Raw genomic sequence first — 25,304 nt, forward strand, 5'->3', positions numbered from 1 at the left:
CACGTGGAAACCGAATGCAACTTTAACCGACTCGTAGTTACGCACAGTGTGGCACCGGTGCTCTCCTGGGATTTCGCCTCTTATTTTTTAAAGTACTTTTTAACTGCGTGTGTGGTCGGGGCGTGGCTCCTGTGTGAAAGTGACCCCCCCCCCCCTCCCTCCTCGCCATCTCGCGTTTCCTCCTCTGCATGAAAACCGCTGTCTGAGGGAAGTTGTGTGACACACTGTTACCAACACCACGAGCGTACAGATGCCGCTCGGACGCTCCTCTGCTCCTGTGCATGTGTGAGGACACCCAGAAGCGATGCGTGAGCTCGTTAAGGTAAGTCACACAGATAAACAGATGAAACAGACGGATGTTGAAGTTTTTTTGTTGTTCTTTTTCTTTTTGTCAAGTTTGCACAAACCACATCTCGTCTAAAAGTGCCCTCCTCACTTCGCAGCAGATGGCACCTCCTGCAGCCACTTGTGGAGTATTCCTGGATTACAGCACACAGACTTGTTGGCTTCTCTGGGACTAGAGGCGTCGCGGATGACCGTCACTGATGTAACCCACCTGCAGATTTCAGGACGCACTCTGCTGAGATGAATGCACCGTACATCGCGATCGAAGCAGTGATCGCTGTCCTCTCCATATGCGGCAACGTGCTGGTGTGCTGGGCTGTGGCGATCAACAGCACGCTGAAGAACGCCACCTTCTACTTTCTGGTGTCTCTGGCTGTGGCTGACATCCTGGTCGGCTGCCTCGCCATCCCCTTCGCCATAATTATCAGCGTCGGCTTGTGCCTGAACTTTTACGGCTGCCTCTTCCTCGCCTGTTTCGTCTTGGTACTCACTCAGAGCTCCATCTTCAGCCTGCTGGCCATCGCGATTGACAGATATCTGGCGGTGAAGATCCCACTGAGGTGAGTCCGCGCTTTGTGACTGGCGGGTGTACTCCCAGAGATGGTATTATGGCTCTCTGCCCTGGGCGTCATCGTATGAGGGGGGGGGGGGACAACATAACAGCTCGGAATAAAAATGATCTGCGCTTTGAGCTGGAGCTAGTTTTCTCTTCATTTCTTTCTGGTATCTAATGAAGGGTTATTTGGGGATTTTAATAAAACATGGCATAACATTGAAGCTAGTGGATGAAGCAGATGTTGTTTGCTTAATTTAAGGGTTGCTTTTAATAGATTATGTCATCTCTTTACTTCAAACTCTCAGGTTCTAAAAATGATTTTACTTTACACCAAGCAGAGATTCTTAAAAGTAAATCCAGTTTTATAAAACCGTCGTTTTATTTTATCAGGAAGGGTTTGGTTTGTATTTATGAGTGAAAAAATGTAAGTCTTTCCCCCCCTCTCTTTCTCTTTCTCTAAATTTAGTCCAAACGTCTTTGCGTACCCTGGTTGTTTGCAGGATAAAACCACAACCTACTTCCCCTCCATTATCTTTTAGCCACTGAATACCAATAGTGGTTAAAATATGAGTCAGACCGGAGCACTACTGATACATCATAATGAGATGATAATAAGGTGACGAATAATATCCTGTAAACTGTTACAGAGGCGGATGGCATTTTTATGCTTTCTTAATGTGGAACATTTGCAAACAAATGTGATTTACTTTAAAGTATTTAAAGAGTTTTTACATTTTACATGGTTTATAAAACAACAGGTTTAATGTATAGTGATAACATGTATGATAAAATATGTCAGCTTGTATTAAACTAATATATTGCATAATTAGAGATGCACCAATTAATTAGCCTGATCATTTTTAACTTTGATCCATAACTGGAGTCCAATATTTTACAAACACAAAGATCTGGTGTGTTTGTAAAAGGATTTTCGCCCGGTGCACTTTGAGTTTAATGATCCGAGGAGTGTTTGGTGTATAAATGGTGGTGATCTTGTAATAACTTGTAATGCTGCTGGCAAAGAGTGGGCAGCATATTTCCTTTCTATTTAAGTCTTAAGAATGATAAAAAATAAAAATAAACCAGAAATGAGATTGGTGGAAGCCAGACTCCACATGCCAGACGTCATAAAAAAAAAACCAAACAAACGACATGAATCATCCGGATCAGAAGCCTGATCGTTGGGTCTGTATCGATAAAACATGAAAAACTTTAGTCCTTTTTTAAAATGATTTTGTTCCTGCCACTCGTTGAGAAGAAATGAAAGTTACGTCATATCACTTTTTTCAAAATTGATATTTAATCTGATCACCACTAATTGACAATGATTAGAGCTGACATGCTGGGACATTTCAAAGTAGACATTGATGGAGTCGATTTCACTTACCGACGTGAAACCTTCTGCTTCTTCATTTACAAGTTTGCGGCTGGAAGGCAGCCATGCCCTATGAATCTTTATTTACTCCTCAGAAACAAACCAAACTCCCATTTCTCCTTTAAGGTTGAGGGAAATGAGATGCAGTCTGAATCCCATCAAGCGGTGCTCTAATTAATCGCGTCATGATGGTCATTTATCTGCCGGGTTGCAGGTTCAGCTGAGAGCCACTCGGCTGTTTAATCATATATGCTAATAATGCAGGGGAAGCAGAAGCATGCAGACCTCCACTCACACCAGCGTCATATGAGATGAATGCTTTTTATTGTCTTCAGAAAGACGTACAGATCAGAATCAGATCAGGGACCCATGAAGCTTATTGCCTCATAAACTTGTAATGATAATCACATTATTACACTCTGGGTTTATCCAGCCAGTTCTTTGAAATTCATCAGGTGTCAGGATGCATAAAGTCATCTTACTTCCTTACATATTTGATTTACATTTGATGGTAAAGCAACAGAAATCCGACAGGTTGGCATCTGAGTAATAATCATCGATTTTTGAAATTTTGCCAACTTATTTTACATCACGTGTTTCGATGGCTGGTAAAGGTTTGACATGGAAACATTTAGCATTTGAACTCAGCAACTTAATACATATTCTGTGAGTGAATTAAATGCCAAACGTACAGTGGAGCATCAATTATTGTAGTTGACGGTAATCGAAATTTGCCAATTTTCGCCTTGACTAGCGTTGACAGATGAGTTGAATGCATCGATATTTTTAGATCTATTCGAGAAAATCCAGATAAAGCGCACAGGAAACCTGCTTTTATGCATCTTGCAACTCCTTTGATTGCTAAATTAAAACCCAGGTTCAGCTGAATGTGTTTGTCAGTCAAACTGAAGTGAGCAAACCACAAAAGAAAATCAGATATCAGTGTTAGTGCAGCACCTGCACAGCTAAACGTTGGTCAAACATAAGTGCTTCTTTTAAATTTCACACTTCTGAAATGAACATGAAATATAAACATCCTTGGATTTCAGTAGGTGGTATTATTATTTTTATTTTTTAGCTTTTAGTCACTGATTACTGTAAAGGTGTGTTAAAAACCACGTTGGTTTAACTTTATCCCACACTCATGTGATTTTCTGTAGAAGTTGCAGCATATAAAGGAGCTCTTGAGTGGAGATTTAACTTTAGGACACAGCAGTGACTTCACTCAGCGCGATTCCTGAGCTCATCCTGTGTTTTCCGCTAATCTGTTTCCAACGCTGCGCCGCCCGAGGGCTCAGAGACCAAAACCATTCACCGCTGATATCCATGCTTCTCTGCTCCCCACCGACGCCCGGCTGCTTCATCTTTGTGTTCTGTTGTCGGACACAAAGAAAGAACAATAAAAACACAGACTCTTAGAAAGTGATCGCAAACAAAAGTTCCCCCCCCCTAAGCAGTAATTTAGACGTGAATTCATCTTAATGCTTTTGGACTCATGAATTAAATCTGCTTTGATAAATGTTCCATCAGATGCTTTTTTGAGTCAGTTCTCTGTGACTGAACAAAATTATCAGTAAATATGTTTTATTCTAATAGAATAATGATAGAAGAACAATATTTATCAATATTTAAAACTAATAAGTGTCCAATTTATTTATTTATTTAAAAAAAAAAAGACTGAATTTACTGATATATATTTTTTGCACTTATCTAACTTGTAAAAAAATAAAACATAAAACAGGGTTGAGTGATTAGAGACAAAAGGCGAAGCCTCTGGATCGATACTTGCCACTGAGTGTCAGAGCTGATGGCAGAGGCCAGTGAGCGGTACTGTGTGTGTGTGTGTGTGTGTGTGTGTGTGTGTGTGTGTGTGTGTGTGTGTGTGTGTGTGTGTGTGTGTGTGTGTGTGTGTGTGTGTGTGTGTGTGTGTGTGTGTCCTCGTGAAAACTGAAACGGACAGATCGAGCTGCCAGCAGGGACAGCGTGGTGCTGCTTGATATTTCCATGAATTGAGGAGCAGCAGCTTTGTGATCAGATGGGAAGCGTCTGTCTGCAGGTGGTGTTGTTTTTGGGCCGTGTCGGCGAGCTGTCGGGCTGTTCGTGCCGCGTCGGATCCTCTGTCATTTCCATTAGGCTCAAAAACCCCGGCAAGAGAGGACAGTCTGACACAAACTCGCGATGAAAGTTGCCTTTCATCCCGAGTTTAGAAGCTGGACTTTACAAGCGAGCGGCTTGTAAAGTCCCCCGTTTGTACATCTATTTTTGACCCACAGAGCCAAACCTGTCACTTCCCCCCCACGCAAAAGTAAGTGTGGGTGGGGGAGTGACTGTTGTTACTCTGAGAGCATAAAAACACCCAAAGAATCCTGCAGAAAAGTTCTCATTCTGAAAAGTTTTGCTTTGTGGGCACTGAGGAGTCTCTACGAGTTTTTGTTTTTAATCAAACTATTTTTCTAATGGTTGTTTTAGTAATCGATTAACCTGTCGACTATTCTGACAATTAAACCACTTAAGTATTTTTAAACAATATTAAAAATACATTTTTAAATAAGGAAATGAACTTTTTATTGCCTAAAATGCAATAACGTTGCATTCCTGAACCGGGTGCAGCTAAAGCAATTTTTCTCGAGGAGTTTTGGCCAAAACATATTTACAGTCAAAGGTGTTTTTATATTAAATATATTTCTGTACAGTTTTGGCTAAACTACTTGCTCTGAATATGTTTTTTTTTTTCACCAAATGGCATTTTTTTCTGTATATCCCAGTTAACAATTAATCGATTATTAAAGTTGACGATTGTTTCAATAATAGGTTAATCGTGATTAATCCGATTAGTCGTTTCAACACTTCAAATTTTTATATCGAAAATGAACAAAAACTTGTTTTAAAATTATGATTTCATTTGTTAGGGCAAAATATATCCAAAGCAGCTTATGAGAAATATACCAACCCACCTGTTCAATCACGATCAACCTTTTTGTTTTGGTTTTGATGCCAAAGAAGTCTAGCTTTTCTGACAACGTGACTGAAAGAGCTAAAATAAAAACTACCAACACATCACTGCCAAATATAAAAAAAATAAATAAACAAAAGACAGATGGAACAGCAATGCCACGTAGGGATCTCTCCGGTTTAGCAGAGCAACACGAAGGAAAAAACCTGGAGACTTTTGCACATTCTGAACTTGTTCATGCTTGTTCATGGTAATACGCTTCCATGCGTCTGTCTCCACCGCAGCTATCTCTGTCAAAACATAAAAGCAGTTACAGATCACACAACAGCAATCTGGAACTTTTGTTACAGATACCGTGATGTGAACTTAGCTTTTCCTGCTTTCTTTGACTCTGAACTGTAGGGTTTCTATGCAAGGTGTTAAGAATCAAAGTGACATAAGCTGATGTTAAAATGTTCTTACAATCTGACCTGAAAATGTTGTGGAGTGAACTGACAGCTGCAGTATGCAGCTTTTACAAGAATATGTTTTTTTTGTTTGTTTTTTTTGCATATTTGTTAAAACTCTCACTACGTCCTGACAGTATGAGACAGATGATCTGTGAAAAAAATCAACTTCCTCCCAGTGCTGTTATCACCATCTGCAGAAATGCTCTGCTCCCAAACAAAAACAACCAACCAGAGGCAGGAGGAGAGTTTCAGCGCTGTCAGTCACACATGTGTACGCGCTGCTGGCTCGGTCTGTGCTGGCTGGGTCTGATTGTTTTTTTCTATAGCTTTCGTTTTTTTTAAGGCTTTATTGGCTCTAGTGACCTTTATTTGAGAGTGGCCAGACAGGAACGTAGGTAATGAGAGAGGGGGCAAAGGTCACCATGCTGGGAATCGAACCTGTGTCATCCTCTTCTAGGAATAATGCCTCCATATGTGGGCTGTGCTTCGGCCCTGTGCCACCACAGCGCCCCCCCTGATTGTTTGTTCTTGACCAAGCTGTGTATTTCTGCAGATTTCTGCCGATAGAGCCACAGCGAGAGGGTTAGGGGTTAGAGGAGCTCAATTTTTTATTCCCCCCTCCCCCGCAGATTATCTGTTAACATGTTATTAATGTTACACACCGCAGCTTTAAACAAAACTCTCCAACACGGCTGAATTAAAACAGCAAGCCAGAACTCCTCCAACATGGCGGAAAAGACTTATTGTTAGCTGTTGCAAACGCTTGACAGCTCTGCCACGAAAAACAGAAACAAAAGAAATCTGTAAGGAGGAAACACTTTTTTTTTTTCACGGGTACCTGTGTGGGTTATGCTACCCACACAGCTGCAGACTCTATATGCAGAAAATAAGATCAGTGCGTATGTTGAGCTCAAATGACACGTCCAGAGGCGTTGGTGTGCGAGTCTGGTCAGTTTGCAGGCCTGGAAACGCCATGACTCTGTCCCAGATAGAAGCTTTTATGGAGCAGAGAGGCCAGATGCTTCAAGATAGCCGAGCCACAACACGCACTCAGCGCTTCCCCCAGCCCAACTCCAGTCCTGTTGTTCTTACTTCTCAGAAACAGGCCCTCTGGCTGCTTTCTGAGATCAACTCAGACACACCAGACAACTCCTAAGAATTATCTGTACCCTCATCTGCGGACCCCAGTCAGAGAAAATGACACCTCGCTCTGCCCCAGGTGTCCGACTCAGACAAACACAGTGTCACTGGGTCGTGCTTTGCGGAGATGAAGGTGTCTGCGTCGCGGCTTCGTAAGGCGATGAAGCGGATTTGGAGTTGAAGAACGAGGTGAAACTCTGCTGGTGGCTGGACTTCAAAACACCCGATCCATATTTGTGGGTTCGTCACACGGACAACGATGGGAAAAGGTGCAGCTTCGGGACGCAGAATGAGCCGTGAGTCGATGAGTGCTGCATCTCTAAGGCTCAGCTGTGACATAAAGCAATGAGCTGCAGTGAGATGAAAAGCCTTGCAGAGTGTGTGGCTCTGTGTTGTTGCAGAGGAGTGGGTGTGATTGTGGGTTTCTTGGTTTTCTTACGATTATATATCTTTGCTGTTCATCTCACCGTGATTTTGTTAGTGTTTCCCAGGCTCTTAGTGCCATTTTGTAACACAATCAAGCCACTGTTGCCTTCGGTTGTTTTAAAGATGCTCTATATATATTAAATATAACTTGAAAGAAATTTGACTGTAATTTAGCATCTTGAAATTGGGCCTTTGTCTCTTTAACCCTTTCATGCATAGTGGTCACTAATGTGGACAGCTGTCTAAAAGCCATGTTCTTGTGCTTCTTGCGGATTTTTATGTTATAAATGCACACAGATCACTGAATTGGACACTTATTGCATCATAAAATACACTATCAACTGCTGGCCATCAGCTGTAAATGAAAGAAATTATTTTGGTTAAATCCAATATGGCTGACAGACAAAAAAAGCACACCGACCCGGTCCCTCCTTCTGCTGTAGACAACTCTGGCAGGTAAAAAAAATATTGACATCAGATAACGCCTAAAGAACAATACTACTGATGTATTTTTCAAATAACAACTTTGTATTTGGAGAAAATTACAATTGATCACCTAAAAAAATAAATAAATAAATTATGTCTTAAGAAAATAAAAAATTGGAAAAAAATCCTGACACAAAGGACCATAATTCATGCATGAAAGAGTTAAGCAAGTCCTCCTCTTTTTGAAACTCCACCTTCAGGAAGTCATCACAACATCGTTCCTCGGTTAACCCTTTAACGTTTTTACCAGTGTTGCTCTGATTAGTAGCTCCTATAGTGAGTTCAGCAGATGCAGTTCCACCAGTGTTTGCTAATTGATGCTAGCTAGTCTGAAGGAGTTTAGTTTGGGAGGACGGCAGCTCAAAGGAGGAACTGCATCTCAAAGGCGACGCTGTTTCACGACTGAGTGGTTGCCACGGGAGATTCAGAGGATCCCAAAGCGCTTCACACGACATTCAGGCATTCACACGTTCACTCACACGTTCACAAGCTGATGGTGGCAAGCTACTGGATAGTAGCCACAGCTGCCCTGGGGCAGTCTGACAGAATGAAAGAGTCAAGGCAACACTCCAGATAGGTTTTTGATGAAGGAATAACATAACATTTTAATAAAATAAAAAAAACAGTAGTCTTTTACATGATTAGCCATTTTGTTATGACATGAATGTCAGTGTTGCTTATCGTAAGATGAAAGCTTGCCTTCTCACTTCAGCTTTGAACTAGATTTCCGTTTAGGAGACAGCTAGTGTTGTCAACAAAGTGAAAACTGTGTGAAAAAAGGGGCGATGTGAGTCAGATGGAAGGGAATCCACCCGCTTGTCACATCTGAAGCCAGGTTGACGACAGCCTGTGGGAGTTTTAGCCGTGCTGTAACTGAAGCTCAGCATTGATTTGATGTTTTATAAATGTAAACTTTAACCTATATTGAGTGGATTCTATGTGCTGGAGGCCAGAAAGGAGGAATGGTAGAGGAGTTTACAGCCTGCAGCTCTGGAGCCATAACGGGCTTTTTGGATTTTCATAACTTTGGCTATTAATTAAAAAGAAACAGCTAATATTTTAAAATTTAGACTCAACAACAAATGCAAGTTTTTAACAGTTTTTCCTTTTATTCCTGCAATATTTTCCATTGAATTAGACACTAAAAGCATTGGTAATGTCTTTTTCTCCTCATGAGGTTGGAATAGCACCTGGTTTTCTATTGTTTTCACAATAAATCTGAAAAGTGTGGCAAACATTTGTATTTAGCCCTTCTTGGGTCGAATTGCTTCAGTGAACAACTGCAGATCTTTATCCGCTTTATTCTGACCTCTGCAGATCTTTAAAGCCTCTGATTTATCCTCTGCTTACCTTGATGGTTTTGTCTCTGCAGCCAAACTTTCCGTTATTTATACGGCTGAATAAACGGTGCGCAGTGAGATCGTACTCTGTCCTAACCCTGACCTGCCTGCTCTGGTCTTAACGAAGCTGCTTGTTCAGTTCAGAAAATATCTGGATTTAAACCGAGACGTTAAACAAGTCGACTCAGTTTACGCATCAGGTGACATCTGGAGGGAGTTAATTCTGGCTGCCAGGAAACCAATGACAAAATTTTGGCAAGTATTATTGAGCTTCAGCTTCACAATCTTTTTCTACGTTGTGTTAATTTATTACGTAAAACGGCAATAAGATACACTGAAGTGTGTGGTTGTAACGTACACAGAGGTGGAGCATGAATACTTCCACAACATCCTATTAAATATTCAAATTTTGTCTATTTAATAAGTAGATAAATATTGACTAGGATTAATTTTGAGAAGGAAAAAAACTACTAGTGATGTAATAAACTTTTAAATAAACTAAGACACTAGTCTAAATTACAAAATATGCATTTAGGATACTTTCAACTAAACTACAAAAGAAAATATGCTAATCTGTCAATATTTAGAGACTTTTGTTGTTTTAACTAGATAATGTGTCTTTGATTAAGATTGCATCTTAAGCAGAGCTAAATTCTTGGTTTGTTTCATCTTATCGCAGATGTTAAACTTCTGTCAATTTCATGTAAAATTGCAAAAAAATTTGAATCACTGTGGTGAAAGAATCTAAAAGGCAATAAATCAGTCAGCAGAGAAATCGAGTCTGGAAGTGACTTGAGCCTGGCATGATGAGGTCGACCCCCATCAGCGATGACATTTTCACCAATGAGGGGAAATTCCTTCAGCTTCAGGAAAGCCTCGAAATTAATCCTCCGTTCAAAGTCATAGAAAACCTAAAACCTGCTTCACTATTGAGAGAGCGTGATGTAATCAGTTTCATTTATCACTGCATTTCTCTGCTGCTTTAGAAACTTAACAGAGCAGATCTATTTAACGTTGCCTCCTGCAACTGATCTGTGTTTCTGAGCAGCGATAACCATGATCAACCATTTGTTTCTCTCTGTTTGTTAAACGCTGCTTTGTTCCCTTTAATTGACGAGCTGCTGCTGAGAGGATTTTATCTCAAGCTGTGCCTGATGTGTCTGCTTAAAGTCTGCCTTGTAGACCACAAGGTTTAGTTCTGCTCAGGTAGCGAATGAGTGACTCTCTCAAATTGAATGCGTTTTCAGTCGGGACTCAATCGGGAATGATGTGAAAAGATCATAAACAGTTACTATGTTGCCTATTTTAAATAACTACACATGGAGACTGAATCCAGATTAGTTGATCCCGGAAACTAAAGCTAAGACGGGCCAACCGAGTTCACTACTACTGTCTTAAAACACCTTTAAGAGAAGCAAATCTTATGGCTGCTTATAAAAACTTTTACTTTATTAACCTCTGAATCGTTGTTCAAAGGTTAGTATACCTTTAGTTACACAGACTGCTTATACATATGGAAAATTGAGGTTATTCCTTCTGCTGTTCAAACAACAGAACATATTGATTAGTAGGCATCTTAATGTTATGCTACTTATTTTGATTTTTATACACAGACTTAAAGCACTTGGTAAATTTAGTACTTTTTAAAAGCCTATTGCGAGACGTATTTTCTCCACAACATGGCTCTGTCTGGAAATTACAGTTATTTGTCGAATTTGAAAGCTAGCAAAAGGTTAACATCAAAAGAAGCTAGCTGATTAGCTTACTTTGTTTAACAATGCTAGTTAGCTGGCTTCTTTAATGCAGCTACGCTACGCAGCTGGAGAAATCTCTGGACTCTTTTAGGTTCTCAATATCTCATTAAAGGTCTTTAAAACAGATAAACTAAGTTTTAGTAATATACTGTGCTATATTATTGCTGTTGTAGTCTTTAGAGCATCACTGGGAGTTGGGAAGCTCGTGGTTGGTTTATTACTCAGGCCGTGGTTATAGTATTTAATCAGAAGACTCAGTGAAGATCTGTGGACAGATTTACAGCAGAGACTTTGTCTCCTGCAGGAACTTTGCACCAGTTTTCTTCTCACCAGTCAGTTTGTAGAAACAATCTGAAGGGAGTTGATATGATTGAGAGGTTGTCCAGGTCAGTGACAAACACTTTGCTGTCATCTGTTGGACAGTTTGTGGGGCTTTTGCTGTGGACGCAGCTGGACTTTAAAGTGGATGTTGGGAGTGATCAGGCCATGTTTGTGTGTGGCGTGGCAGAGGTCGGTGGCCCCTGGGGGCTGAGGAAGCGGAGTTTGGAGAAGAAAGCAGAACAAAGATAGATGCCGGCGGGCTGTCGTCATGCCAGGACTAATCCGTTCAGCCGCTGGTTTGCTCGCTGTCTCCACGGAGAGTGGGGAGCGGTGTTCAGGAGATGGGCCCTCTGGGAAACTGATCCCACACTCGCCGTTGTACTCAGTGATTAAAAGAAAGACGGAGCGGGCGACGGAGACCAACAGCAGGATGTTGTGGGTAATGAAGGAAGAGCGCAGGTCATGATGAACTCCTGGGTTTCCTCTGCTGGGCCGCTTTGGGTAGCGTGTTTTTATTATTCATGCCCCCTGGAGCGTCCCGCTGGGCCCCCAGCAGGGGTCACAGGACAGAGCCAGGGCTCATAAACTCGTAGCGATCAGAATTATAAAAAGGCAGGGGCAGAACGGGATAATGATTAAAAATAATTTCTGCTGTTATGGTAACCTGACTTTTGTTTTACAATCAAATTCCCTGTAAAACAGGAGCAGTAATTTTCTGTCACGAAGCCCAGATTAAATCCACATTTCCATCACCGCAGCATAAAACGATTGTTCATTTATCATCATATTATGCTATTGTTCCATCCAGTTAATGTGGAGACCGAATCCAGGAAGTGCTGCCTGAGGAATTACGAAACAAAGCCTTGTAAAAGGCTGTGAACTTTTCCATGTTATACACAGAAAAGCTCAATGTATTTTATTGAGATTGTATGTGACAGACCAAAAGTAAGATTTAATTGTAAAGTGGGAGAAAACTGCAAAAAACCCAAATCTATTTTTATTTCCTAGTTTCTAGTGCAAATATCTTGGTACACTCAAAATAAAACAAAACTAACTTAAACTCACTTTTTTGCAAGATTTAAGAGCTTGTTATAAGTCAACAATTCCTTAATATTGATTAAAAAAGTACTAAATCCACTGGGAGACAATTTCACTTATACCTGAGATGCACAATCCACTTTTTTTAAATTTCCAATAACGATACAGAAATCTGAGGTTTAGTATCGGCCAATACCGATCCGATACAGAAAAACCGTGTAGTATTGACTTAAAACATTAATTTTTTTAAGCGCAGACATAAATGCACTGGATTATAAATTCATTAGGTAACTCTGCACCAATATAGAACTTAAATACAACAATAGCTTCACAAGCTTGGTCAAACATCTAATAAAAAAAAACAGTGCAATTAGAAGTATAGCGGCCAATGTAAGATAAATAACAAAGAAACTGACAAAAGCAACAGATTGACTACTTTGGACAAAAATCTAAACTTTCAAATGGTTCAGGAAGTACAATTAGGAACTCCAAATGTAATGTAAAGTAAATAATAAAGTATCATAAAGTGTAATGCACACTAGGAGGACCCGAAATCAGCCACGAGACAGGAGTGAGCAGAAAACCACAGATCTTTATTGGAGACAGCCAAGGGCGGCACACAGGATAACTAGCTGAAGCACTAGCTGGAAGATAGTGCGTGGGGGCGGGGGGAGAAGCGCAGATGCAGGGCTGCGTACTCACAACCGGGGATCAGAGGAATAGAGTCCAGATCCAGTTCTTGGTCAGCCGGGCCGAGGTCATACACGAGGTGGAAGATAGCAGAGTCCGAGGGAGTGGGCGTGAGCGGCGTCAGAGAACAGGCTAGGGTCGAGATCCGGGTAGGCAAAAACAGTAGTCCAACAAGGGAAGGCAAAAGGGGAAAATCCAAAGGGCAAGAGCGAGGCAGTAATACACAGGGCGTGGATGAAGAGCTAGAAACTACTTGCTGAAAGCGTTCGATAATCTGGCAGTGTGCAGGTAGCGGAGGGAGGCTTAAGAAGGGGAGCAATCAGGGAGCGGCACAGCTGCAGGGAATCAGGGAGATGAGGGACACGACATGGATGGAGTCAAAACAAAAACAGGCACATGTCACCATTACAGTACCCCCTCCTCAAGGTCCGGCTCCTGAAGGACCACCAGGCTGGTCGGGGTGATCACGATGGAACCTCCGGATGACCGCCTTGTCCACAATGTGGCGGGACGGAACCCACGACCGCTCCTCAGGTCCATAACCCTCCCAATCCACCAGGTAATGGACTCCACGGCCCCATCGTCTGGACTTGAGAAGACGCCTCACCGTGTAGACAGGCCCCCAGCGAAGATTCGGGCGGGAGGAGGGGGTCCGGAGGAGGGCACAAATCGGGATGCGGAGACAGGCTTGATGCGTGAGACATGGAAGGTGGGATGGACCCTCAGGGAAGCAGGCAGCCGGAGACGGACGGCCACCGGGTTAATCACCTTGGAGATGGGAAATGGTCCGACGAAACGTGGAGCCAGCTTCCTGTTCACCATCCGAAGCGGAAGGTCCCTGGTTGACAGCCATACCTTTTGCCCAACCAGATAAGCGGGGGCCGGGATCCTGTGTCGGTTGGCAGATCTAGAATATATGGCAGAAGTAGTTAAGAGTGCCCTGCGGGCCCTTCTCCATACCTTAAGGCACCTCCTGGCTGAGGCATGGGCAGAGGGAACCATGGCAGCCCGTTCCTGCAAGGAGAAAACTGGTGGTTGGAAACCATAAACGGTATGGAAGGGAGATAACCCCGTGGCACTGGAGGGAAGAGAATTGATAGCATGCTCCACCCACGGCAGATTCTGTACCCAATTGGTAGGGTCTTGTTCGCAGAGCATGCGAAGTTTGATCTCCACCTCTTGGTTGAGACGTTCAGTCTGGCCATCAGACTGTGGATGGAAACCAGAGGAGAGACTCACCTGGATTCCCAACTGTCCACAAAACTCCTTCCAAAAACGTGAGACAAATTGAGGACCACGGTCAGAGACGATGTCTACAGGAAGCCCATGAAGGCGGAACACCTCCCTGGCAAGGACTTCACTCAACTCCTTGGAGGAGGGCAACTTCACTAGGGGAACCAGGTGAGTCATCTTGGAGAATCGATCGACTATGGTTAGTATGGTGGTGTACCTGTTGGAGGTGGGTAAGCCAGTGATGAAGTCCATTGAAATATGAGACCAAGGCCGGTGGGGAATAGGTAGAGGGTGAAGAAGCCCCGAAGGGGGTCGGCGAGATGGCTTAGCCTGGGAGCAGACCCGGCAGGCAGAGACAAACTCCTTGACATCCTTGGCCATGTTCCTCCACCAAAAGCGTGTCTGGATCACCTTCAGGGTTCTGGCTACACCAGGGTGACAAAACAATTTAGATACATGGCAAAGCTTGAGTACCTCAGCTACAAGATGGTCAGGGACGAATAGACGGCGGGGAGGACAGCCTGGGGGAACCCGTTGTTGTCGGTTGGCCTCCCGGACCCGGTTCTCAACCTCAAGGTGGGTTACTGCCAGTCGAACAGACTTAGGAAGAATAAAATCTCCAGAAGTCAAAGGTTTACTCAGGGGTTCATGAATCCTGGACAACGCATCCGGCTTCACATTCTTGGAGCCCGGTCTGTAGGACAAGGAGAACGCAAAGCGGGAGAAGAAAAGGGCCCACCTGGCTTGCCTGGTGTTGAGTCTCTTGGCAGTCTTGAGGTACTGGAGGTTTTTATGGTCAGTCCACACTAGGAAGGGTTCCTTGGCTCCCTCTAGCCAGTGTCTCCATTCCTCCAATGCCAGTTTAACGGCCAGTAACTCCCGGTCCCCTACATCGTAGTTGCGCTCAGCCGAGGAGAGGACTCTGGAAAAGAAGGCGCAAGGATGAATCTTACCATCCTCATACCTCTGGCTAAGGATCGCGCCGACCCCAGACTCAGAGGCGTCGACCTCCACAATGAACTGACGACTCAGGTCCGGAGAATGGAGAACAGGTGCGGAGGAGAATAGGTGTTTGAGTCTTTGGAAAGCCTCCTCCGCTCTAGGATTCCACTGAAAACGAGACTTGGGAGAGGTTAGGGCATGAAGTGGAGAAGCAATAGTACTGTAGTTGCGAATGAAACGGCGATAGAAATTAGCAAAACCTAGAAACCTTCTGAGCTGCTTACGGTCTTGTGGTGTTGGCCAATTCAGAACAGCGGAAACCTTGCGGTCCTCCATGGATAGCTTGTTGGGGGAGACCAGAAAACCTAAGAAGGTAGTCTGGGAAACATGAAATTCACACTTCTCAGGTTTGACAAATAATTTATTTTGCAGTAGACGAAGGAGCACAGAACGAACATGGGTGATATGTGAGGGAAGATCCTTAGAGAAAACCAGGATGTCATCCAAATAGACAAAAACATAGAGACCAATCACGTCTCTAAGGACATCATTCACAAGGGCCTGAAAGACTGCGGGTGCATTAGTCAAACCAAAAGGCATCACCAAGTATTCGTAGTGCCCAGTAGGGGTGTTGAAGGCAGTCTTCCATTCATCCCCCTCCCGAATACGCACCAGATGGTACGCATTTCTCAGATCCAACCTTGTGAAGATGTTAGCACCTTGGATGCATTCGAATGCAGTGTTAGTGAGTGGGAGGGGATAACGATTCTTGATCGTAATGTCATTAAGCCCTCTATAGTCAATACAGGGACGGAGTGAACCATCCTTTTTACCTACAAAGAAAAACCCTGCGCCAGCAGGAGATGAAGAAGGGCGAATGATTCCTGCCTGGAGGGCCTCCCCAATGTAGTCCCGCATGGCTCGGTCTTCAGGGACAGATAGTGGGTACAGACGTCCCTTGGGGGTGAGGTGCCAGGAAGCAGGTTGATGGCGCAGTCGTAGGGGCGATGAGGTGGCAGAGAAGTAGCATGATGTTTACTGAAGACCTCTTTAAGGTCGTGGTAGTCCTTGGGGATCCCTGAAAGTACAGGGTCCAGAGCCGGGGGACCCTGGAGTACAGGCCCAGGATGATTGGCAGCTTGAAGACAGGAGGAAAGACAACGAGGGCTCCAGCCAAGGACCAAACCCTGCTCCCAGTCTATGTGCGGTTGTGCAGTCTCAACCAGGTGGCACCAAGAATTACAGGGATCTTAGGAGAGTTGATGATAAGAAAGGAGATGGATTCCTGATGATTCCCTCCCACGATCAGTCGGACTGGCTCTGTCTCCAACTTGACCTGGTGTAAAACATGACCATCAATTGCCTGGACCACAGACTTGCGAGTACTTTGTTTTAAATTCAACTGGAGAGAGCGAGCTAGCTCAGCATCCATAAATTCAGTGTCGGCTCCAGAATCGACAAAAGCTGCTAAGGAGAGGGAGTGACCCTGCATAGAAATTTCAGCTTTAATGGTGAATAATGGAGATGCGGCTGTAGTGCACTGACTTAGTAGAGCACTACCGACCGAAGGAACTAACCTCTTCGAGGGACACTGACGGAGTTGATGATCCTGACTGCCGCAGTAGAAACACAGGCCCTTTTTGAGCCTACGATCCCTCTCCTCCGGTGTCAGCCTGGAGCGACCAATCTGCATAGGTTCGGGTTGATCCTGGGGGGAGAGGAAGAAGGTTTGGGAAAAGGAGACCTCGTTACGAGCCTCGAGGGGGCCCCCGGTGGAGGATAAGGTCGGTCAGAGGCCCTTTCAAGCCTTCTTTCATGCATCCGCTGGTCAATCCGGGATGCCATGGATTCCAGATCAGCCAGATCCTTAGGGGGTCACGGGTGGAGAGTTCATCCTTTATGCCTTCGCTCAAACCCTGGTAAAAGGCGTCACACAAGGCTTCATCATTCCAATCACTGTCTGCAGAAAGGGTGTGGAAGTCGATGATATACTCATTAATGCGTCTTTTGCCCTGTTTAATTCTCCAGAGCCCCCTAGCTGCCTCTCTCTCTGGGAGGCAGGGATCAAAAACACGTATTAGTTCCTTGGAGAAATCATCAAAACTGTAGCAGAGGAACGTGTCCCTCTGCCACTCAGCTGTACCCCAAATCTTAGCCTTTCCAGATAATAGAGAAATCATGTAGGCGACTTTAGCTCGCTCAGAAGGGAAGGAGCTGGGCTGAAGCTCAAACTGAATCTCACACTGTGTAACAAAAGGGCGACATAGGCTGGGCTCCCCACTAAAGACCTCAGGAGGGGACAGACGGGGCTCCTGTGGAGGAGTTAAGCGCTGCAGCTGTCGTGCGGGAGCCGGAGCACTGGGAGGCGCTGTGGGGCTAGACAACTTAGAGAGCATAGTCATCATTTCCTGCATATTAGCTTCTAGCTTGGTAATGGCTTTCTCTACAGTACCGCGCCACTCCTGCGCGGGCGTCGGGTCCATGGTGGCCAGATTATACTGTAATGCACACTAGGAGGACCCGAAATCAGCCACGAGACAGGAGTGAGCAGAAAACCACAGATCTTTATTGGAGACAGCCAAGGGCGGCACACAGGATAACTAGCTGAAGCACTAGCTGGAAGATAGTGCGTGGGGGCGGGGGGAGAAGCGCAGATGCAGGGCTGCGTACTCACAACCGGGGATCAGAGGAATAGAGTCCAGATCCAGTTCTTGGTCAGCCGGGCCGAGGTCATACACGAGGTGGAAGATAGCAGAGTCCGAGGGAGTGGGCGTGAGCGGCGTCAGAGAACAGGCTAGGGTCGAGATCCGGGTAGGCAAAAACAGTAGTCCAACAAGGGAAGGCAAAAGGGGAAAATCCAAAGGGCAAGAGCGAGGCAGTAATACACAGGGCGTGGATGAAGAGCTAGAAACTACTTGCTGAAAGCGTTCGATAATCTGGCAGTGTGCAGGTAGCGGAGGGAGGCTTAAGAAGGGGAGCAATCAGGGAGCGGCACAGCTGCAGGGAATCAGGGAGATGAGGGACACGACATGGATGGAGTCAAAACAAAAACAGGCACATGTCACCATTACAGTACCCCCTCCTCAAGGTCCGGCTCCTGAAGGACCACCAGGCTGGTCGGGGTGATCACGATGGAAACTCCGGATGAGAGCCTTGTCCACAATGTGGCGGGACGGAACCCACGACCGCTCCTCAGGTCCATAACCCTCCCAATCCACCAGGTAATGGACTCCACGGCCCCATCGTCTGGACTTGAGAAGACGCCTCACCGTGTAGACAGGCCCCCCAGCGAAGATTCGGGCGGGAGGAGGGGGTCCGGAGGAGGGCACAAATCGGGATGCGGAGACAGGCTTGATGCGTGAGACATGGAAGGTGGGATGGACCCTCAGGGAAGCAGGCAGCCGGAGACGGACGGCCACCGGGTTAATCACCTTGGAGATGGGAAATGGTCCGACGAAACGTGGAGCCAGCTTCCTGTTCACCATCCGAAGCGGAAGGTCCCTGGTTGACAGCCATACCTTTTGCCCAACCAGATAAGCGGGGGCCGGGATCCTGTGTCGGTTGGCAGATCTAGAATATATGGCAGAAGTAGTTAAGAGTGCCCTGCGGGCCCTTCTCCATACCTTAAGGCACCTCCTGGCTGAGGCATGGGCAGAGGGAACCATGGCAGCCCGTTCCTGCAAGGAGAAAACTGGTGGTTGGAAACCATAAACGGTATGGAAGGGAGATAACCCCGTGGCACTGGAGGGAAGAGAATTGATAGCATGCTCCACCCACGGCAGATTCTGTACCCAATTGGTAGGGTCTTGTTCGCAGAGCATGCGAAGTTTGATCTCCACCTCTTGGTTGAGACGTTCAGTCTGGCCATCAGACTGTGGATGGAAACCAGAGGAGAGACTCACCTGGATTCCCAACTGTCCACAAAACTCCTTCCAAAAACGTGAGACAAATTGAGGACCACGGTCAGAGACGATGTCTACAGGAAGCCCATGAAGGCGGAACACCTCCCTGGCAAGGACTTCACTCAACTCCTTGGAGGAGGGCAACTTCACTAGGGGAACCAGGTGAGTCATCTTGGAGAATCGATCGACTATGGTTAGTATGGTGGTGTACCTGTTGGAGGTGGGTAAGCCAGTGATGAAGTCCATTGAAATATGAGACCAAGGCCGGTGGGGAATAGGTAGAGGGTGAAGAAGCCCCGAAGGGGGTCGGCGAGATGGCTTAGCCTGGGAGCAGACCCGGCAGGCAGAGACAAACTCCTTGACATCCTTGGCCATGTTCCTCCACCAAAAGCGTGTCTGGATCACCTTCAGGGTTCTGGCTACACCAGGGTGACAAAACAATTTAGATACATGGCAAAGCTTGAGTACCTCAGCTACAAGATGGTCAGGGACGAATAGACGGCGGGGAGGACAGCCTGGGGGAACCCGTTGTTGTCGGTTGGCCTCCCGGACCCGGTTCTCAACCTCAAGGTGGGTTACTGCCAGTCGAACAGACTTAGGAAGAATAAAATCTCCAGAAGTCAAAGGTTTACTCAGGGGTTCATGAATCCTGGACAACGCATCCGGCTTCACATTCTTGGAGCCCGGTCTGTAGGACAAGGAGAACGCAAAGCGGGAGAAGAAAAGGGCCCACCTGGCTTGCCTGGTGTTGAGTCTCTTGGCAGTCTTGAGGTACTGGAGGTTTTTATGGTCAGTCCACACTAGGAAGGGTTCCTTGGCTCCCTCTAGCCAGTGTCTCCATTCCTCCAATGCCAGTTTAACGGCCAGTAACTCCCGGTCCCCTACATCGTAGTTGCGCTCAGCCGAGGAGAGGACTCTGGAAAAGAAGGCGCAAGGATGAATCTTACCATCCTCATACCTCTGGCTAAGGATCGCGCCGACCCCAGACTCAGAGGCGTCGACCTCCACAATGAACTGACGACTCAGGTCCGGAGAATGGAGAACAGGTGCGGAGGAGAATAGGTGTTTGAGTCTTTGGAAAGCCTCCTCCGCTCTAGGATTCCACTGAAAACGAGACTTGGGAGAGGTTAGGGCATGAAGTGGAGAAGCAATAGTACTGTAGTTGCGAATGAAACGGCGATAGAAATTAGCAAAACCTAGAAACCTTCTGAGCTGCTTACGGTCTTGTGGTGTTGGCCAATTCAGAACAGCGGAAACCTTGCGGTCCTCCATGGATAGCTTGTTGGGGGAGACCAGAAAACCTAAGAAGGTAGTCTGGGAAACATGAAATTCACACTTCTCAGGTTTGACAAATAATTTATTTTGCAGTAGACGAAGGAGCACAGAACGAACATGGGTGATATGTGAGGGAAGATCCTTAGAGAAAACCAGGATGTCATCCAAATAGACAAAAACATAGAGACCAATCACGTCTCTAAGGACATCATTCACAAGGGCCTGAAAGACTGCGGGTGCATTAGTCAAACCAAAAGGCATCACCAAGTATTCGTAGTGCCCAGTAGGGGTGTTGAAGGCAGTCTTCCATTCATCCCCCTCCCGAATACGCACCAGATGGTACGCATTTCTCAGATCCAACCTTGTGAAGATGTTAGCACCTTGGATGCATTCGAATGCAGTGTTAGTGAGTGGGAGGGGATAACGATTCTTGATCGTAATGTCATTAAGCCCTCTATAGTCAATACAGGGACGGAGTGAACCATCCTTTTTACCTACAAAGAAAAACCCTGCGCCAGCAGGAGATGAAGAAGGGCGAATGATTCCTGCCTGGAGGGCCTCCCCAATGTAGTCCCGCATGGCTCGGTCTTCAGGGACAGATAGTGGGTACAGACGTCCCTTGGGGGGTGAGGTGCCAGGAAGCAGGTTGATGGCGCAGTCGTAGGGGCGATGAGGTGGCAGAGAAGTAGCATGATGTTTACTGAAGACCTCTTTAAGGTCGTGGTAGTCCTTGGGGATCCCTGAAAGTACAGGGTCCAGAGCCGGGGACCCTGGAGTACAGGCCCAGGATGATTGGCAGCTTGAAGACAGGAGGAAAGACAACGAGGGCTCCAGCCAAGGACCAAACCCTGCTCCCAGTCTATGTGCGGGTTGTGCAGTCTCAACCAGGTGGCACCAAGAATTACAGGGATCTTAGGAGAGTTGATGATAAGAAAGGAGATGGATTCCTGATGATTCCCTCCCACGATCAGTCGGACTGGCTCTGTCTCCAACTTGACCTGGTGTAAAACATGACCATCAATTGCCTGGACCACAGACTTGCGAGTACTTTGTTTTAAATTCAACTGGAGAGAGCGAGCTAGCTCAGCATCCATAAATTCAGTGTCGGCTCCAGAATCGACAAAAGCTGCTAAGGAGAGGGAGTGACCCTGCATAGAAATTTCAGCTTTAATGGTGAATAATGGAGATGCGGCTGTAGTGCACTGACTTAGTAGAGCACTACCGACCGAAGGAACTAACCTCTTCGAGGGACACTGACGGAGTTGATGATCCTGACTGCCGCAGTAGAAACACAGGCCCTTTTTGAGCCTACGATCCCTCTCCTCCGGTGTCAGCCTGGAGCGACCAATCTGCATAGGTTCGGGTTGGTCCTGGGGGGAGAGGAAGAAGGTTTGGGAAAAGGAGACCTCGTTACGAGCCTCGAGGGGGCCCCCGGTGGAGGATAAGGTCGGTCAGAGGCCCTTTCAAGCCTTCTTTCATGCATCCGCTGGTCAATCCGGGATGCCATGGATTCCAGATCAGCCAGATCCTTAGGGGGTCACGGGTGGAGAGTTCATCCTTTATGCCTTCGCTCAAACCCTGGTAAAAGGCGTCACACAAGGCTTCATCATTCCAATCACTGTCTGCAGAAAGGGTGTGGAAGTCGATGATATACTCATTAATGCGTCTTTTGCCCTGTTTAATTCTCCAGAGCCCCCTAGCTGCCTCTCTCTCTGGGAGGCAGGGATCAAAAACACGTATTAGTTCCTTGGAGAAATCATCAAAACTGTAGCAGAGGAACGTGTCCCTCTGCCACTCAGCTGTACCCCAAATCTTAGCCTTTCCAGATAATAGAGAAATCATGTAGGCGACTTTAGCTCGCTCAGAAGGGAAGGAGCTGGGCTGAAGCTCAAACTGAATCTCACACTGTGTAACAAAAGGGCGACATAGGCTGGGCTCCCCACTAAAGACCTCAGGAGGGGACAGACGGGGCTCCTGTGGAGGAGTTAAGCGCTGCAGCTGTCGTGCGGGAGCCGGAGCACTGGGAGGCGCTGTGGGGCTAGACAACTTAGAGAGCATAGTCATCATTTCCTGCATATTAGCTTCTAGCTTGGTAATGGCTTTCTCTACAGTACCGCGCCACTCCTGCGCGGGCGTCGGGTCCATGGTGGCCAGATTATACTGTAATGCACACTAGGAGGACCCGAAATCAGCCACGAGACAGGAGTGAGCAGAAAACCACAGATCTTTATTGGAGACAGCCAAGGGCGGCACACAGGATAACTAGCTGAAGCACTAGCTGGAAGATAGTGCGTGGGGGCGGGGGGAGAAGCGCAGATGCAGGGCTGCGTACTCACAACCGGGGATCAGAGGAATAGAGTCCAGATCCAGTTCTTGGTCAGCCGGGCCGAGGTCATACACGAGGTGGAAGATAGCAGAGTCCGAGGGAGTGGGCGTGAGCGGCGTCAGAGAACAGGCTAGGGTCGAGATCCGGGTAGGCAAAAACAGTAGTCCAACAAGGGAAGGCAAAAGGGGAAAATCCAAAGGGCAAGAGCGAGGCAGTAATACACAGGGCGTGGATGAAGAGCTAGAAACTACTTGCTGAAAGCGTTCGATAATCTGGCAGTGTGCAGGTAGCGGAGGGAGGCTTAAGAAGGGGAGCAATCAGGGAGCGGCACAGCTGCAGGGAATCAGGGAGATGAGGGACACGACATGGATGGAGTCAAAACAAAAACAGGCACATGTCACCATTACAATAAAGAGCACAAAGCATAGAATTTGACTGATTAGATCTGCCGTTATGGATCGGACACATTGTCACCAATACCAGATTAATTCTTTTCAACGTCAGGACCGATAGATATAAATATCGGACCAGTCGTATCAGCATCTCTTCCCATACTCAGACATGTTTTCGATAACACGTCATCATGTTTTCATCGATATTAATTAATTATTGGCCTAAAACAAGCCACTATATCTAGCTGAAAGGTTACCAGTCAGTTTGTTTTCTCTTACTTTAAGTGTACTGAGATATTTTCAACAGAAAATAGACAACAAAAAAAATTAAATTGTGTGTTTTTGCAGTGTGCCACATTAATGAAATAGGCCTCTTCTGTTGTCTGCAGACACACAGCAGTCATAATGCCTGATCCTTTCAGAGCTCTCCTCAGTGTTAGCCAAGAAAAGAGCCGTGTTCTTCCCTATTCAGTGTGCAGCTCTCAAGCCCAGACATACTACATGTGACACCTCCAGCTCAGACTGACCCCTGTGTTTGGAAGCGTGTCCCTGTCAGCCGTCCTCGTGAGTCATTAGTGTGCGGCTGTGCCATTGAATCACTTTGAGGAAAAGGCATGTTGGGCTCCCAGCGTGGTTCACGTGATCGGGACGGTCAAGACAGAACCCAAAATGATTCACCCAGCTTCCCTACATGCGGCCCTGATGTGCAGCTGCTGCTTTTGGCTTCATGTTTCAGCCAGGGAGGGTTTTTATGAGAAACCAACTGCAAGTTGTTGGTCGTGTTTTGATGCGTGTTATCACTTTGAAACCCCGGGGAGCATTTTAGCACAAATCTTAAGATTTGAAAGAAGAGGAGATGTAAAACACCTGCTTCCTGTTCACATACCAAGACCTGCATGCATTAATATACGAATAAAAGAAGCAGGAGACTTGTTACTTTCATTTTAACCCTACAGAGGCACATGGAGCATGGCTGCATGTAGATTCTGTCTGTGGAGAATAAATACTTTATGGAAAAATACAGCATGTTCTTTGATTCCATTAAGCTATTTATAGATTTTCCTTACAGCTGTTTATCATGTATCCCCCTTTTTCTTGTTGTGCAGTGTCAGTAGGAATTGCATTTCAGCTGTAGCCATCTGTTTTGCTCAGCCCTCTGATAATGCAACCAAAATTTTAATCTGTTAGCGATCTACACTTTGGTTTTCTGCAGCACTTTGAGTTTGTTGTAGATTTGCTGCTGAGCTTTAGACGCCCAGTTGGTTCAGTTTTGATTGTAGAAAGTCTTTGGTGTGTAACTCATGGTTGATTCAATGACTGTAGAGTCCCGGTTCTGCAGCTCACGGTGTCCCATTTGTAGTCAGAACTCAGAAATTCTGAATTCCCAGTCGGAGAAATCAACTGGAACGTTAACCGAAGTCAGACTTCCCTCGCAAAGTGGTAAGACCAGCTTTGCATTTCTTTATGGCAGTAACAGTGGCAAGCTGTGATGGAAACATATTTATTTTACAAGATACACAAGAGTGCATCTAAAATCAATGTTTCGGTCAGCAACTCTGAACAAATTAAAAGTGGTGTTTGCTTGAGAGAACGATGTTAGTAAGATGTACTACGAACAATGTCTTCTTGGGTGTCACCATTTTGAAACACTGACCTGTCCGAGTACGACAACTGGAACTCTGCTATCTTTAGTGCGAACCAAGTCCGACATCGGCGGTAAAATGCAACACAGCATTCAAAATAAGTCCAAAGCATCAACTTACTACCATCGTACCAAACACGGTGTCTCAACTGTGCCGCCACATTGATTTTTTTTTTTTTCTTTTTTCCAAAGAACCCTTCAAACCAGGCCGCACCTGTCTGGTGTTTTTGTAAAATCTAACATGCTAACGGAAGTTTTCACAGTCTGACCTCAGGAGGAACTTCCTGGGAAGAGTGACAGCAATCCTCATTTCCCTTCCAACAAGCTTTTTCTCTGTGGAATTGTCGACCTCCAATTCCTTAGAAAGTGCTCTATGACGTTGTTCAGGCAGATCAGATATGAAGTTTTATTTATGATATTTGTTCATGATTAGATAACCGTGTTGTTTGATAAGCATCACCTGCAGACTAAACCCTGTTTTTCAGGCTGCTGCAGCATGTTGCTATCCTCATTTTTCCCTATAGTGTTAAGATCAGATTGGTCGACGATGACCAAGACAAGACTGTTTGGATTCATGTTGTTGCAGCAGATCTCTATCTGTGCTTTCCTGGTTTGATAAAGCCAGAGCTGGCTTTTGTCTCTGCATAAGCAACAGAAAATGAAGCCAAGAGCGAAATTCATTTGCAGGATTTTGCATACAAAACATCAATTAACAATTC

General features: G+C 45.7%; 1 protein-coding gene across 1 annotated transcript in view; it reads left to right on the top strand.

Moving 5' to 3' along the window:
* Window positions 1–14: 14 nt before the first annotated feature.
* The window catches only part of adora2b (adenosine A2b receptor), a 28,857-nt gene continuing 3,567 nt past the window's right edge, over window positions 15–25,304 (top strand). The window contains 3 exon segments of the mRNA XM_008428060.3: window positions 15–322; window positions 397–563; window positions 566–905. Coding sequence (XP_008426282.2) covers window positions 533–563; window positions 566–905 — 371 coding nt within the window. The 5' untranslated portion in view covers window positions 15–322; window positions 397–532.

The sequence above is a fragment of the Poecilia reticulata genome, chromosome 14, assembly GCF_904066995.2.
Source record: "Poecilia reticulata chromosome 14, P_reticulata-male-v2, whole genome shotgun sequence".
In the NCBI taxonomy this organism is placed as follows: Eukaryota; Metazoa; Chordata; class Actinopteri; order Cyprinodontiformes; family Poeciliidae; genus Poecilia; species Poecilia reticulata.